This window comes from Oncorhynchus mykiss, chromosome 18 (genome assembly GCF_057628025.1).
Source record: "Oncorhynchus mykiss isolate SJ-2025 chromosome 18, ASM5762802v1, whole genome shotgun sequence".
In the NCBI taxonomy this organism is placed as follows: domain Eukaryota; kingdom Metazoa; phylum Chordata; class Actinopteri; order Salmoniformes; family Salmonidae; genus Oncorhynchus; species Oncorhynchus mykiss.
Genome location: NC_143039.1, coordinates 69,554,455 through 69,572,215, shown reverse-complemented (window position 1 = coordinate 69,572,215; position 17,761 = coordinate 69,554,455). Strand labels below are relative to the sequence as shown.

The following is a 17,761-nucleotide window of genomic DNA, read 5'->3' as shown; positions in this document are numbered from 1 at the left end:
ACTCAGTAAAATGTTTGAAATTGTTGTGTTTATATATTTGTTCAGTGTATTTCATAAATGTATATTTTTCTCAATACGTCCTGAACTTTTCATACTGTACAGTTACTACAATAATTTACCTATTCAGACCAAGTTACACTGGCCTTTGTCCTGGTGCTGAGTAAAGAGTTCAAATCTCCAGTCAGCAATACCTCATGACTGTGGAAAGACAAAGCCACCTTCTTTTTATATGGCTGGGGCCTTTACTTCATATCTGACAGTGTCCCCCAGGCTCAGAACATATTAAACTGAGGGAAACTAGCCAACACTGAGTGAGTAATCTACAGACCCTCCTTCCCTCACCTCCATGTTATTAAATTCACATCCATGTCTATCAAGTGTTACTGCTTTGAAATCGTACGTTGTTTTCCTGGTAAGAATCTGTAGTCAATGTGTATAATTACATCTACTTCTAACGGCTACTCTTTATCACCAAAAGGAGAACAATTAGGGATGACTTTCTACATCAGGGATCCTCAACTGGCGGCCCGTGGGCCAGCCTGGTTTTCAGAGACAATACATAGACTGTGAAATCAGCTATAAGTGATTTTAATTTAGGAACACTTCCCAAGTAATCCCATGGATAATAGAGAGAAGTGATCGTATACAAATGTAACCAAGGTATGACAAAAGATTATGTTTTAGTAAAATATTATATCCGTTTGGGCTTCTTGCAGTCAATTTGCCTTCTAGAAATGATTTGTAATTATGTTCCAGCTCCAACCCCCCAGACCATCCGCTCAAGAAAAAAAATCAGCCCGCGGCTGAATCTAGTTGATGATCCCTGTTCTACATAGTACTAACATTCACAACCCAAGTAAAGTCTTAGCCTACTGTTCTCTGACTGACCGTGGAGAACAGCCAGCTAGCCAGAAGTTAGAAAAGACAAAGACTATTTAAGTCTAAGATGGATGAGGGGAAAAGGAGACCGGCTATAGGAAGCTATCTGTGATTGATTTATCCTTCTAGATGTGTGCCAGAAAGTAAGTATGGCCTGCCCCTCTCTCTCTCCCTCCCTCCCTCACTCACTCACTGACACTTCCTGGAACACACAGTCATTGCTGTGTGACATCATGGCTCACACTTTCAGGAAGATTTAAGCGGTCAGTTAACTACTGACTCAGAAACAGGCATAATAAAGAAATAGAGTGCCAGCAAGACCGTTTGCTACTGACTAAGAAACAGGAAAACTGATGAGCTAGCCAAGCAGCAGCTGAGTCAGAGATGTTACTACATCACATGAAAGATGAATAGGGAGTTAACACTGACCTGAGACCAGCCATTGGCCAGTGGGAGACGCACTGATGGAACGCACCAGACTGCTGTGGCCAATGTACACCTGTTGAGAGGACACATCATTATGATTGGTACTGACTTAACTTACTTATTTCGGATCATCACCCCACCATGTGACATAGCAAGATTTTCTAACCAATACATGGAAGTCTTCCATCTCAGGTAACTCAAGCTAGCAGTAAAATCAGATTTAAAAAAACATAAAACAACATCTCAAAGAGGACTGTGAAAAGACACACACACACACTACTCTTAGTAATGTAGTATTGTAATTGCGTAATGTAATAGTGGAGAAATGTACATTTGTATAATACACATTGTTTTGTTTGATGTAGTTTCCTGTTTGGATCCCAGGAAGAGGAGCTGCGGCCTTGGCAACAGCTAATGGGGATTCTAATAAAATAATAAATGATCCTGTATTTTAAGGCTTATCCAGAAATGACAATTAGACCAAACATGTAAAGCAATTTTCTGAGAATGGTGCTGGATCATTTGACATAAAGAAGGGGACAAGTTGATGAAAAAGCTTTGAAACAAAAAAGGTTCAGATCCAGGCATGTCACATGATTGCGCAAAATACAGGACAAAATATATTCCCAGCAGTTCCAGTGGTTGACCTACCAGGGACATGGTGGTGGGGAAGGGCTGCAGGTCCTTGGGTTTGGGCAGCTTGGGGATCAGATCTTCTGGATTCACATTCACCTGTGGAGACCAAGTGAGATGAATAGAGTTGAGGAACGTGTTGAGAACCAACTGACCATAAGATGGGTCCTTCAAAATGAGCTGCTTTTCTTTATGAGCATCTTCAAATCAATGTCCTATTTATCCAGACATTAAAGGCAGGGTCTGTAGTCTCACCCTCATCTTGCGTTGGCGGGGACACAGGTAGAGGTCGAGGCAGCGTTCAAATCGCTCGTGGATGAAGCGGGAGAAGGCGGGCACGGCCCTCAGACAGGAGTGTTTCTGGGGGAGGAACGGGAGCTTCCTGTCCTCTGCATCCTGCTGTTCCCACGCCATTCTCTGACATGGGGATAAAGAACCAATGGTGGGTGAGTATACTAATGACTGGCTTGTACACTGGTTAATGATTGGTCTGTGTACTGTGACTGTAGTTACAAGGAGGGAACTAAGGATCAAAATGCTACAGTTGTTCTATGCTACCAATTGATCTGCTGCAGTACAATTTTAGCCAAATTACTAAGAGAATGAGGTAATTCATGATGTTGCAAAAAAAAATATCTGTCCAAGTATGTGTGTGCAGCAAATACTTTCACAATTAGGCATAATGAACTATTTACCTCTTCCTCTGTGAGCAGGTACTCAGGTGGAGGGTTGTAGGACTCCTCGTGTCCGGGCAGCCTCATCTTGGGGGCGGGGACGTGCATCTTGTGGCGCCCCAGGATGGCGTTGGGGTCCTCCTTGGCCCACAGGTCGTAGTACTGAGGGGTGGTCTCTTTGGGCTTACGGGGCTTGATCCAACCCATCTTTATGGCATGGACCAGCTTCGAAACCTGGGAGAGAGGGGACAACAGTGGTGAAACTTAAGTGTGTGTGTGTGTGTGTTCCCACAAATAATAATAATAATAATGTCAAAAAATGAATAGAAGGTATCGAAGGTATTTGGTTAATAAAGAGACAGTTTATAATGCAAACAGGGGGGGGGGGGGGGTATAATGGTACTGGTGGGTTAATAATGCTACGGTTTATAATGCAAGGGGAGTCTCTAATGGTATTGGTGGGTTAATAATGCTACGGTTTATAATGCAAGGGGAGTCTAATGGTATTGGTGGGTTAATAATGCTACGGTTTATAATGCAAGCGGGGGGTCTGTAAGCCTCCAATTTCAGAATCCCCATTTTAACTAAATGTCACCTTTGCTTGCACTTCAACTATGAGGGGATCATTACATTACAATGCCACATGTGGGTGCAGTTAGGAGTCAAACTGGAGGTAATGTGAGCATTTTCATTTTACTCCCACTATTTACTGTTAATATAAATACAGATTTACAGCATAAAACAAAGATGTTGAGTGAGCAGAGAGAGAAGAACAGAGGGGTATTGAGGGGGGGAGAGAGGGGGCACAGATAGACACAGACACAGAGAGAGAGAACAAGAGAGAGAGAGAACAAGAGAGCGAGAGAGAACAAGAGAGCGAGAGAGAACAAGAGAACGAGAGAGAGAACGAGAGAGAGAACAAGAGAGAGAACGAGAGAGAGAACGAGAGAGAGAGAACGAGAGAGAGAACGAGAGAGAGAACGAGGGAGAGAACGAGAGAGAGAACGAGGGAGAGGAGAGAGAACAAGAGAGAGAACGAGGGAGAGGAGAGAAAGAGAACGAGAGAGAGCGAGAGAGAACCTTCTCCTTCTCTATGAGCGAGGGGATGAAGCTGCGTTTGTCCTGGGGCCTGTTGGTCACCGGATGGATCATGACCTCGTTGGTGAAGAAGTCCACTGACGGCTAAAAGAAAAACAGAGTTTATGCGAGTGAAAAGGAGAGAGATATACACTGCTCAAAAAAATAAAGGGAACACTTAAACAACACAATGTAACTCCAAGTCAATCACACTTGTGTGAAATCAAACTGTCCACTTAGGAAGCAACACTGAATGACAACAGATTTCACATGCTGTTGTGCAAATGGAATAGACAACAGGTGGAAATTATAGGAAAATAGCAAGACACCCCCAATAAAGGAGTGGTTCAGCAGGTGGTGACCACAGACCACTTCTCAGTTCCTGTGCTTCCTGGCTGATGTTTTGGTCACTTTTGAATGCTGGCGGTGCTTTCACTCTAGTGGTAGCATGAGACGGAGTCTTACAACCCACACAAGTGGCTCAGGTAGTGCAGCTCATCCAGGATGGCACATCAATGCGAGCTGTGGCAAGAAAGTTTGCTGTGTCTGTCAGTGTAGTGTCCAGAGCATGGAGGCGCTACCAGGAGACAGGCCAGTACATCAGGAGACATGGAGGAGGCCGTAGGAGGGCAACAACCCAGCAGCAGGACCGCTACCTCCGCCTTTGTGCAAGGAGGAGCACTGCAAAATGACCTCCAGCAGGCCACAAATGTGCATGTGTCTGCTCAAACGGTCAGAAACAGACTCCATGAGGATGGTATGAGGGCCCGACGTCCACAGGTGGGGGTTGTGCTTACAGCCCAACACCGTGCAGGATGTTTGGCATTTGCCAGAGAACACCAAGATTGGCAAATTCGCCACTGGCGCCCTGTGCTCTTCACAGATGAAAGCAGGTTCACACTGAGCACGTGACAGACGTGACAGAGTCTGGAGACGCCGTGGAGAACGTTCTGCTGCCTGCAACATCCTCCAGCATGACCGGTTTGGCTGTGGGTCAGTCATGGTGTGGGGTGGCATTTCTTTGGGGGGCCGCACAGCCCTCCATGTGCTCGCCAGAGGTAGCCTGACTGCCATTAGGTACCGAGATGAGATCCTCAGACCCCTTGTGAGACCATATGCTGGTGCGGTTGGCCCTGGGTTCCTCCTAATGCAAGACAATGCTCATGTGGCTGGAGTGTGTCAGCAGTTCCTGCAAGAGGAAGGCATTGATGCTATGGACTGGCCCGCCCGTTCCCCAGACCTGAATCCAATTGAGCACATCTGGGACATCATGTCTCGCTCCATCCACCAACGCCACGTTGCACCACAGACTGTCCAGGAGTTGGCGGATGCTTTAGTCCAGGTCTGGGAGGAGATCCCTCAGGAGACCATCCGCCACCTCATCAGGAGCATGCCCAGGCGTTGTTGGGAGGTCATACAGGCACGTGGAGGCCACACACACTACTGAGCCTCATTTTGACTTGTTTTAAGGACATTACATCAAAGTTGGATCAGCCTGTAGTGTGGTTTTTCACTTTAATTTTGAGTGTGACTCCAAATCCAGACCTCCATGGGTTGATAAATTTGATTTCCATTGATAATTTGTGTGATTTTGTTGTCAGCACATTCAACTATGTAAAGAAAAAAGTATTTAATAAGAATATTTCATTCATTCAGGTCTAGGATGTGTTATTTTAGTGTTCCCTTTATTTCTTTGAGCAGTGTATATCACAAGCTGTGGGAAGTTTAATAGACAGCCCAATTGACTGAACTAGAATCATTGGACCACCAAAGGTTCAAGACAGGCTGATGACGACATGACTGACTGACAGCCTGGGATTTTTCTTTATTTTACAGTTCTGGTGTTAAAAGTTAAAAGTTAAAAAATATAATTAACATTTGAGTTATTTTGCAAACGCTCTTATACAGAGCAACTTACGTTACTGAGTGCATACATTTTCATATATGTTTGTACAGGTCTCCCGAAGTGCCACGCTCTACCAACAGACACACGGGACCAAGTGACTCATCTGTTGCTTGCTTTGCAGTGATCGGTTTAGTTTACATGCTTCTGTAATCCCACTGGCATTAACACGAGACAGAGAGCTGAGGCATTACATCCATGACACCAGCTAGGTTCCAGACACTACAGCAGGGCCTTAACAATTCAGTGTGTGTGTGTGTGTGCATGCGTCTAACCCAATTAAAACCTCTCCAGCAAACCCTGCTTATTGCAGTACAGGACAACTCTTCCCTCTCCAGTTGTGGGTGCAAATACTACTTAAATTCTTTAACAGACTCAAGCATTTGCGCCAGTCTGCCTGCAGTGCCAGGTGGACAGGGTTTACAATTGTGGGACACTTGAATTGGTTCCATTGCAACAAGCAAGCTCATTCAGTCACAGCTAAAGTACCTGAAATGTATTCAAATTGTATTTCAACCCATGTCTGCGTTCGAAGGACTTGTGGACTAAGTGGTGAAGAGAGCAGGGAGTGCAGACGAGGTTTGGGTTACGTTAGGAACATAAGTGGTTAATGGACTGAGGTCTAGTTTGCCCTCTCTAATGGCGGGTATGCTGTTGTCATTATCTGCTCAGTCATTGAACAGAGCCACCAGCCGCTAACGCGTCAAGTCAAAACTGGGTCATATTCCCTACACACCAAACAGGGGACGGACGAACTGAAACAGGGAGGGAATACTTAAAACGTTATCCAATAAGAAACGTTTGCCGTTGCAAAACGTTTTGCTACGTTTGGCCCTGATGAATAGGACCTTGGTGCCGAGCAGACTTGAGAGCAGTCATAACCTGACCCGAGTCTTTACCTCATACTCATTGAAGTTGACGTCGCCGAACTGGCCCTTCTGAAGACGGTGCACCAGGTCCACCTGCTCGTCTGACAGACGGATGTCTGAGGCTGTCGTCTTGTCATGGACCGTACGCCTGGCGGAGATGGAGGGAGGGAGAGAGAGAGAGGGACAGAGGGAGGGAGAGAGGGAGGGAGCGAGGGAGAAAGAGAGAGAAGCCAGGTCAGAAAACAGGTATACACATACAAGAGAGAGAGAGAGAGAGAGAGAGAGAGAGAGAGAGAGAGAGAGAGCTCATCTTCATCCTCTCCTCCTCCTCATCTCACCAGTAGTCTGGGTTCTCCATCTTGTCCAGGAACTCATCCAGCTCGTCTTTGTTCCTGATGGGCTTAAAGATCTTCTTCCCGTCGAGGTTATAGCCGATGTGAGGGTAGTCCTGGTACCACTCCATGGGAATGTTGCCCACCGTGTTACGAATGTCCTGGGAGAGAAAGGAGGGAGACAGAGAGAACCGTGTCAATAACTGTGTCGAAAAAAACACTTGAGGACTAAATGTTTGTCTTAGCATTAGACAAGCTTGCACAAGGGCTGTTACAGTCCTTCATATCACTTTTCATAGAACCCCTCTGGCCTAGTGGAATACAGAGTGGATATTTGTACTCTGGGAATAGAGTTTTTCTTTACCCTCATGAATAGACCCTCAGGCTGGACTGGCCTGCAAACACTCTCACCCTCATCATCCTTTTCCTCCATTCTATGAATGCTATTGGCTGGATGAGGCCTGGGACGGTAAGGTGGGTGGAGTACAGGGCCTGGCCTGGTGGGTGGAGTACAGAGCCTGGTCTGGTGGGTGGAGTACAGAGCAGGGCCTGGCCTGGTGGGTGGAGTACAGAGCAGGGCCTGGCCTGGTGGGTGGAGTACAGGGCCTGGCCTGGTGGGTAGATAACAGAGCCTGGTCTGGTGGGTGGAGTACAGGGCCTGGCCTGGTGGGTGGAGTACAGGGCCTGGCCTGGTGGGTGGAGTACAGAGCCTGGTCTGGTGGGTGGAGTACAGAGCAGGGCCTGGCCTGGTGGGTGGAGTACAGAGCAGGGCCTGGCCTGGTGGGTGGAGTACAGAGCCTGGTCTGGTGGGTGGAGTACAGGGCCTGGCCTGGTGGATGGAGTACAGAGCAGGGCCTGGCCTGGTGGGTGGAGTACAGAGCAGGGCCTGGCCTGGTGGGTGGAGTACAGAGCAGGGCCTGGCCTGGTGGGTGGAGTACAGAGCAGGGCCTGGCCTGGTGGGTGGAGTACAGGGTAGGGCCTGGCCTGGTGGGTGGAGTACAGAGCCTGGTGGGTGGAGTACAGAGCCTGGTGGGTGGAGTACAGAGCCTGGTGGGTGGAGTACAGAGCCTGGTGGGTGGAGTACAGAGCCTGGTGGGTGGAGTACAGAGCCTGGTGGGTGGAGTACAGAGCCTGGTGGGTGGAGTACAGAGCCTGGCCTGGTGAGAAATCCAGCAGGTAAAATAACTCAGCTCATTCCACAACCTCATTATACGACGATCGGAGTTATTAAACCAAATGAGTACAGTCTGAAAATAGAGATTCCTTTGTATGAGGAATGACACACATATTACACACCCACGCGCTCACACACACACGCGCTCGCACACACACACACACGCGCTCGCACACACACACACGCTCGCACACACACACGCTCGCACACACACACGCTCGCACACACACACGCTCGCACACACACACGCTCGCACACACACGCTCGCACACACACGCTCGCACACACACGCTCGCACACACAGCTGAAAGTTCTCAGAAGTAGTGAGCCACTCTTTAATGTGGAGCCTGCACCTGTGAGTGATTTCAATAAAAACACCAGATCCAATTAGAAGGGATTGGGCAGAGGTGGCACGCTTTTTCTCACAGCCAGCTGGGGAGACCCTCCCACACACACACTGTCCATCCTCAAAGCCCCACTCAACAAACACACACGCACACACACACACACACAGAGAATGGGCATTGGCACCAACTCTAGCTCCAGGTGACCCTTGAGAGGTTGAGAAGGTTGTGTTGTTGCGACTACAGAAACGTGACAGTCAGGAAGCAGAAACAGAATAAATACTATTGTGATACTTCCTGTCTGGAAACACAATCTAACTGGCTGGTTGTTAATGGGTGACCTCTATAAAAGGTCACCCTGCCTTGCTAAGTCCAGACCTCTAGAGAGCTATCACGCCACCTCTGGAGACAGAACTACATGCTACTGCAAAAACAAAACATGTAGAATGATTCCGTGTGGTGGTTCACTGACTGTATGCCTGACCTTAGCCCTTCACCTAGCCTCGTCTCACACACACACAAACTCCACACTCAAACATGCACACACATTCTCCATATACACTGCTGCACTTCGTATGGGCTAGGCGCAGCGGTCTAAGGTGATGCATCTCAGTGCTAGAGGCATCACTACAGACCCTGGTTCAATTCCAGGCTGTATCACAACCGGCCGTGATTGGGAGTTCCATAGGGCAGCACACAATTGGCCCAGTGTCGTCCGGGTTAGGGTTTGGCCGGGGTAGGTTGTCATTTTAAATAAGAATTTGTTCCTAACTGACTTGCCTAGTTAAATATAGGTCAAACATTTTTTATATTTTTAAAATGTGTATTATTTACCCTGCTGGCAGTCTTTGATATTAAATACTGCATTGTTGGGAAAGAGCTTGCAAGTCAGCATTTCACTGTACTGTTTACACCTGCTGTGTCCTGTGCATCTGATAAATATACTGATTTGATATACTGTGTGCACAAAACATTAAGAACACCTGCTCTTTCCATGTCATACTGTACACTGTACACTATTCAGGTGAACGATCCCTTATTGATGTCACTTGTTAAATCCACTTCAATCAGTGTAGATGAAAGGGGAGGAGACACATTAAAGAAGGATCTTTAGGACCTCCCGGTTGCGGCCGGCTGCGACAGAGCCTGGGCGCGAACACAGAGTCTCTGGTGGCACAGCTAGCACTGCCCTAGCCCACTGCGCCACCCGGGAGGCCCGTATGTCTGCTATTTATAGAGTGAAGTGTCTTTGAACAGGGTATGGTAGTAGAGGCCAGGTGCACTGGATCTGTGTCTACAACTGCAACAACGCTGCTGGGTTTGTCACGTGCAACAGCTTCTCAATATTAGGAAGTTGTTCCTAATGTTTTGTATATTCACTGTCTATCTCCCCAACCCTAGCCTGGATCAGTTTCAATATCTATGCCTAACCATAACTTTCAAAACTGCCGGTCGAACATCCACATCTAACTGCATCCCTCACATTGATGTAGCCTGGTTAGCACTTAACCTGAACTTGTAGTACTAAGTTAGTGGACCATTCACAACATGCTAAACTGTACGAGGCCCAGACCCTCCACTTTAAGCTACAGTCAACATTCTAAACTGTACGAGGCCCAGACCCTCCACTTTAAGCTACAGTCAACATTCTAAACTGTACGAGGCCCAGAACCTCCACTTTAAGCTACAGTCAACATTCTAAACTGTACGAGGCCCAGACCCTCCACTTTAAGCTACAGTCAACATTCTAAACTGTACGAGGCCCAGACCCTCCACTTTAAGCTACAGTCAACATGCTAAACTGTACGAGGCCCAGACCCTCCACTTTAAGCTAGTCAACATGCTAAACTGTACGAGGCCCAGACCCTCCACTTTAAGCTACAGTCAAGTGCTAAACTGTACGAGGCCCAGACCCTCCACTTTAAGCTAGTCAACATGCTAAACTGTACGAGGCCCAGACCCTCCACTTTAAGCTACAGTCAACATTCTAAACTGTACGAGGCCCAGACCCTCCACTTTAAGCTACAGTCAACATTCTAAACTGTACGAGGCCCAGACCCTCCACTTTAAGCTACAGTCAACATGCTAAACTGTACGAGGCCCAGACCCTCCACTTTAAGCTAGTCAACATGCTAAACTGTACGAGGCCCAGACCCTCCACTTTAAGCTACAGTCAAGTGCTAAACTGTACGAGGCCCAGACCCTCCACTTTAAGCTAGTCAACATGCTAAACTGTACGAGGCCCAGACCCTCCACTTTAAGCTACAGTCAACATTCTAAACTGTACGAGGCCCAGACCCTCCACTTTAAGCTACAGTCAAGTGCTAAACTGTACGAGGCCCAGACCCTCCACTTTAAGCTAGTCAACATGCTAAACTGTACGAGGCCCAGACCCTCCACTGTAAGCTACAGTCAACTGCTAAACTGTACGAGGCCCAGACCCTCCACTGTAAGCTACAGTCAACATGCTAAACTGTACGAGGCCCAGACCCTCCACTTTAAGCTACAGTCAACATGCTAAACTGTACGAGGCCCAGACCCTCCACTGTAAGCTACAGTCAACTGCTAAACTGTACGAGGCCCAGACCCTCCACTTTAAGCTACAGTCAAGTGCTAAACTGTACGAGGCCCAGACCCTCCACTTTAAGCTAGTCAACATGCTAAACTGTACGAGGCCCAGACCCTCCACTTTAAGCTACAGTCAACATTCTAAACTGTACGAGGCCCAGACCATCCACTTTAAGCTACAGTCAACATTCTAAACTGTACGAGGCCCAGACCCTCCACTTTAAGCTACAGTCAACATGCTAAACTGTACGAGGCCCAGACCCTCCACTTTAAGCTAGTCAACATGCTAAACTGTACGAGGCCCAGACCCTCCACTTTAAGCTACAGTCAAGTGCTAAACTGTACGAGGCCCAGACCCTCCACTTTAAGCTACAGTCAAGTGCTAAACTGTACGAGGCCCAGACCCTCCACTTTAAGCTAGTCAACATGCTACACTGTACGAGGCCCAGACCCTCCACTTTAAGCTACAGTCAACATTCTAAACTGTACGAGGCCCAGACCCTCCACTTTAAGCTACAGTCAACATTCTAAACTGTACGAGGCCCAGACCCTCCACTTTAAGCTACAGTCAACATGCTAAACTGTACGAGGCCCAGACCCTCCACTTTAAGCTAGTCAACATGCTAAACTGTACGAGGCCCAGACCCTCCACTTTAAGCTACAGTCAAGTGCTAAACTGTACGAGGCCCAGACCCTCCACTTTAAGCTAGTCAACATGCTAAACTGTACGAGGCCCAGACCCTCCACTTTAAGCTACAGTCAACATTCTAAACTGTACGAGGCCCAGACCCTCCACTTTAAGCTACAGTCAAGTGCTAAACTGTACGAGGCCCAGACCCTCCACTTTAAGCTAGTCAACATGCTAAACTGTACGAGGCCCAGACCCTCCACTGTAAGCTACAGTCAACTGCTAAACTGTACGAGGCCCAGACCCTCCACTGTAAGCTACAGTCAACATGCTAAACTGTACGAGGCCCAGACCCTCCACTTTAAGCTACAGTCAACATGCTAAACTGTACGAGGCCCAGACCCTCCACTGTAAGCTACAGTCAACTGCTAAACTGTACGAGGCCCAGACCCTCCACTTTAAGCTACAGTCAAGTGCTAAACTGTACGAGGCCCAGACCCTCCACTTTAAGCTAGTCAACATGCTAAACTGTACGAGGCCCAGACCCTCCACTGTAAGCTACAGTCAACTGCTAAACTGTACGAGGCCCAGACCCTCCACTTTAAGCTAGTCAACATGCTAAACTGTACGAGGCCCAGACCCTCCACTTTAAGCTACAGTCAACATTCTAAACTGTACGAGGCCCAGACCATCCACTTTAAGCTACAGTCAACATTCTAAACTGTACGAGGCCCAGACCCTCCACTTTAAGCTACAGTCAACATGCTAAACTGTACGAGGCCCAGACCCTCCACTTTAAGCTAGTCAACATGCTAAACTGTACGAGGCCCACACCCTCCACTTTAAGCTACAGTCAAGTGCTAAACTGTACGAGGCCCAGACCCTCCACTTTAAGCTAGTCAACATGCTAAACTGTACGAGGCCCAGACCCTCCACTTTAAGCTACAGTCAACATTCTAAACTGTACGAGGCCCAGACCCTCCACTTTAAGCTACAGTCAACATTCTAAACTGTACGAGGCCCAGACCCTCCACTTTAAGCTACAGTCAACATGCTAAACTGTACGAGGCCCAGACCCTCCACTTTAAGCTAGTCAACATGCTAAACTGTACGAGGCCCAGACCCTCCACTTTAAGCTACAGTCAAGTGCTAAACTGTACGAGGCCCAGACCCTCCACTTTAAGCTAGTCAACATGCTAAACTGTACGAGGCCCAGACCCTCCACTTTAAGCTACAGTCAACATTCTAAACTGTACGAGGCCCAGACCCTCCACTTTAAGCTACAGTCAAGTGCTAAACTGTACGAGGCCCAGACCCTCCACTTTAAGCTAGTCAACATGCTAAACTGTACGAGGCCCAGACCCTCCACTGTAAGCTACAGTCAACTGCTAAACTGTACGAGGCCCAGACCCTCCACTGTAAGCTACAGTCAACATGCTAAACTGTACGAGGCCCAGACCCTCCACTTTAAGCTACAGTCAACATGCTAAACTGTACGAGGCCCAGACCCTCCACTGTAAGCTACAGTCAACTGCTAAACTGTACGAGGCCCAGACCCTCCACTTTAAGCTACAGTCAAGTGCTAAACTGTACGAGGCCCAGACCCTCCACTTTAAGCTAGTCAACATGCTAAACTGTACGAGGCCCAGACCCTCCACTGTAAGCTACAGTCAACTGCTAAACTGTACGAGGCCCAGACCCTCCACTTTAAGCTAGTCAACATGCTAAACTGTACGAGGCCCAGACCCTCCACTTTAAGCTACAGTCAAGTGCTAAACTGTACGAGGCCCAGACCCTCCACTTTAAGCTAGTCAACATGCTACACTGTACGAGGCCCAGACCCTCCACTTTAAGCTACAGTCAACATTCTAAACTGTACGAGGCCCAGACCCTCCACTTTAAGCTACAGTCAACATTCTAAACTGTACGAGGCCCAGACCCTCCACTTTAAGCTACAGTCAACATGCTAAACTGTACGAGGCCCAGACCCTCCACTTTAAGCTAGTCAACATGCTAAACTGTACGAGGCCCAGACCCTCCACTTTAAGCTACAGTCAAGTGCTAAACTGTACGAGGCCCAGACCCTCCACTTTAAGCTAGTCAACATGCTAAACTGTACGAGGCCCAGACCCTCCACTTTAAGCTACAGTCAACATTCTAAACTGTACGAGGCCCAGACCCTCCACTTTAAGCTACAGTCAAGTGCTAAACTGTACGAGGCCCAGACCCTCCACTTTAAGCTAGTCAACATGCTAAACTGTACGAGGCCCAGACCCTCCACTGTAAGCTACAGTCAACTGCTAAACTGTACGAGGCCCAGACCCTCCACTGTAAGCTACAGTCAACATGCTAAACTGTACGAGGCCCAGACCCTCCACTTTAAGCTACAGTCAACATGCTAAACTGTACGAGGCCCAGACCCTCCACTGTAAGCTACAGTCAACTGCTAAACTGTACGAGGCCCAGACCCTCCACTTTAAGCTACAGTCAAGTGCTAAACTGTACGAGGCCCAGACCCTCCACTTTAAGCTAGTCAACATGCTAAACTGTACGAGGCCCAGACCCTCCACTTTAAGCTACAGTCAACATTCTAAACTGTACGAGGCCCAGACCCTCCACTTTAAGCTACAGTCAACATTCTAAACTGTACGAGGCCCAGACCCTCCACTTTAAGCTACAGTCAACATGCTAAACTGTACGAGGCCCAGACCCTCCACTTTAAGCTAGTCAACATGCTAAACTGTACGAGGCCCAGACCCTCCACTTTAAGCTACAGTCAAGTGCTAAACTGTACGAGGCCCAGACCCTCCACTTTAAGCTAGTCAACATGCTAAACTGTACGAGGCCCAGACCCTCCACTTTAAGCTACAGTCAACATTCTAAACTGTACGAGGCCCAGACCCTCCACTTTAAGCTACAGTCAAGTGCTAAACTGTACGAGGCCCAGACCCTCCACTTTAAGCTAGTCAACATGCTAAACTGTACGAGGCCCAGACCCTCCACTGTAAGCTACAGTCAACTGCTAAACTGTACGAGGCCCAGACCCTCCACTTTAAGCTAGTCAACATGCTAAACTGTACGAGGCCCAGACCCTCCACTTTAAGCTACAGTCAAGTGCTAAACTGTACGAGGCCCAGACCCTCCACTTTAAGCTAGTCAACATGCTACACTGTACGAGGCCCAGACCCTCCACTTTAAGCTACAGTCAACATTCTAAACTGTACGAGGCCCAGACCCTCCACTTTAAGCTACAGTCAACATGCTAAACTGTACGAGGCCCAGACCCTCCACTTTAAGCTAGTCAACATGCTAAACTGTACGAGGCCCACACCCTCCACTTTAAGCTACAGTCAAGTGCTAAACTGTACGAGGCCCAGACCCTCCACTTTAAGCTAGTCAACATGCTAAACTGTACGAGGCCCAGACCCTCCACTTTAAGCTACAGTCAACATTCTAAACTGTACGAGGCCCAGACCCTCCACTTTAAGCTACAGTCAACATTCTAAACTGTACGAGGCCCAGACCCTCCACTTTAAGCTACAGTCAACATGCTAAACTGTACGAGGCCCAGACCCTCCACTTTAAGCTAGTCAACATGCTAAACTGTACGAGGCCCAGACCCTCCACTTTAAGCTACAGTCAAGTGCTAAACTGTACGAGGCCCAGACCCTCCACTTTAAGCTAGTCAACATGCTAAACTGTACGAGGCCCAGACCCTCCACTTTAAGCTACAGTCAACATTCTAAACTGTACGAGGCCCAGACCCTCCACTTTAAGCTACAGTCAAGTGCTAAACTGTACGAGGCCCAGACCCTCCACTTTAAGCTAGTCAACATGCTAAACTGTACGAGGCCCAGACCCTCCACTGTAAGCTACAGTCAACTGCTAAACTGTGCGAGGCCCAGACCCTCCACTTTAAGCTAGTCAACATGCTAAACTGTACGAGGCCCAGATCCTCCACTTTAAGCTACAGTCAAGTGCTAAACTGTACGAGGCCCAGACCCTCCACTTTAAGCTACAGTCAACATTCTAAACTGTACGAGGCCCAGACCCTCCACTTTAAGCTACAGTCAACATTCTAAACTGTACGAGGCCCAGACCCTCCACTTTAAGCTACAGTCAACATTCTAAACTGTACGAGGCCCAGACCCTCCACTTTAAGCTACAGTCAACATGCTAAACTGTACGAGGCCCAGACCCTCCACTTTAAGCTAGTCAACATGCTAAACTGTACGAGGCCCAGACCCTCCACTTTAAGCTACAGTCAAGTGCTAAACTGTACGAGGCCCAGACCCTCCACTTTAAGCTAGTCAACATGCTAAACTGTACGAGGCCCAGACCCTCCACTTTAAGCTACAGTCAACATTCTAAACTGTACGAGGCCCAGACCCTCCACTTTAAGCTACAGTCAAGTGCTAAACTGTACGAGGCCCAGACCCTCCACTTTAAGCTAGTCAACAAGCTAAACTGTACGAGGCCCAGACCCTCCACTGTAAGCTACAGTCAACTGCTAAACTGTACGAGGCCCAGACCCTCCACTGTAAGCTACAGTCAACATGCTAAACTGTACGAGGCCCAGACCCTCCACTTTAAGCTACAGTCAAGTGCTAAACTGTACGAGGCCCAGACCCTCCACTTTAAGCTAGTCAACATGCTAAACTGTACGAGGCCCAGACCCTCCACTTTAAGCTACAGTCAACATTCTAAACTGTACGAGGCCCAGACCCTCCACTTTAAGCTACAGTCAACATTCTAAACTGTACGAGGCCCAGACCCTCCACTTTAAGCTACAGTCAACATGCTAAACTGTACGAGGCCCAGACCCTCCACTTTAAGCTAGTCAACATGCTAAACTGTACGAGGCCCAGACCCTCCACTTTAAGCTACAGTCAACATGCTAAACTGTACGAGGCCCAGACCCTCCACTTTAAGCTAGTCAACATGCTAAACTGTACGAGGCCCAGACCCTCCACTTTAAGCTACAGTCAAGTGCTAAACTGTACGAGGCCCAGACCCTCCACTTTAAGCTAGTCAACATGCTAAACTGTACGAGGCCCAGACCCTCCACTTTAAGCTACAGTCAACATTCTAAACTGTACGAGGCCCAGACCCTCCACTTTAAGCTACAGTCAAGTGCTAAACTGTACGAGGCCCAGACCCTCCACTTTAAGCTAGTCAACATGCTAAACTGTACGAGGCCCAGACCCTCCACTGTAAGCTACAGTCAACTGCTAAACTGTACGAGGCCCAGACCCTCCACTTTAAGCTAGTCAACATGCTAAACTGTACGAGGCCCAGACCCTCCACTTTAAGCTAGTCAACATGCTAAACTGTACGAGGCCCAGACCCTCCACTGTAAGCTACAGTCAACTGCTAAACTGTACGAGGCCCAGACCCTCCACTTTAAGCTAGTCAACATGCTAAACTGTACGAGGCCCAGACCCTCCACTTTAAGCTACAGTCAAGTGCTAAACTGTACGAGGCCCAGACCCTCCACTTTAAGCTAGTCAACATGCTACACTGTACGAGGCCCAGACCCTCCACTTTAAGCTACAGTCAACATTCTAAACTGTACGAGGCCCAGACCCTCCACTTTAAGCTACAGTCAACATGCTAAACTGTACGAGGCCCAGACCCTCCACTTTAAGCTAGTCAACATGCTAAACTGTACGAGGCCCAGACCCTCCACTTTAAGCTACAGTCAAGTGCTAAACTGTACGAGGCCCAGACCCTCCACTTTAAGCTAGTCAACATGCTAAACTGTATGAGGCCCAGACCCTCCACTTTAAGCTACAGTCAACATTCTAAACTTTACGAGGCCCAGACCCTCCACTTTAAGCTACAGTCAAGTGCTAAACTGTACGAGGCCCAGACCCTCCACTTTAAGCTAGTCAACATGCTAAACTGTACGAGGCCCAGACCCTCCACTGTAAGCTACAGTCAACTGCTAAACTGTACGAGGCCCAGACCCTCCACTGTAAGCTACAGTCAACATGCTAAACTGTACGAGGCCCAGACCCTCCACTTTAAGCTACAGTCAACATGCTAAACTGTACGAGGCCCAGACCCTCCACTGTAAGCTACAGTCAACTGCTAAACTGTACGAGGCCCAGACCCTCCACTTTAAGCTAGTCAACATGCTAAACTGTACGAGGCCCAGACCCTCCACTTTAAGCTACAGTCAAGTGCTAAACTGTACGAGGCCCAGACCCTCCACTTTAAGCTAGTCAACATGCTAAACTGTACGAGGCCCA

At 48.1% G+C, this 17,761-nt stretch overlaps 1 protein-coding gene across 2 annotated transcripts in view; it reads right to left on the bottom strand.

Moving 5' to 3' along the window:
* The window catches only part of LOC110496665 (ribosome biogenesis protein bop1), a 102,651-nt gene that overhangs the window by 15,798 nt on the left and 69,092 nt on the right, over positions 1 to 17,761 (bottom strand). For both annotated transcript variants that reach the window (XM_036953457.2, XM_036953458.2), the window contains exons 4-10: positions 6,800 to 6,954; positions 6,492 to 6,609; positions 3,693 to 3,794; positions 2,634 to 2,846; positions 2,194 to 2,355; positions 1,957 to 2,037; positions 1,309 to 1,378 (exon numbers count right to left, since the gene is read on the bottom strand). In XM_036953457.2, coding sequence (XP_036809352.2) covers positions 1,309 to 1,378; positions 1,957 to 2,037; positions 2,194 to 2,355; positions 2,634 to 2,846; positions 3,693 to 3,794; positions 6,492 to 6,609; positions 6,800 to 6,954 — 901 coding nt within the window. The remainder of the gene's footprint in view (positions 1 to 1,308; positions 1,379 to 1,956; positions 2,038 to 2,193; positions 2,356 to 2,633; positions 2,847 to 3,692; positions 3,795 to 6,491; positions 6,610 to 6,799; positions 6,955 to 17,761) is intronic.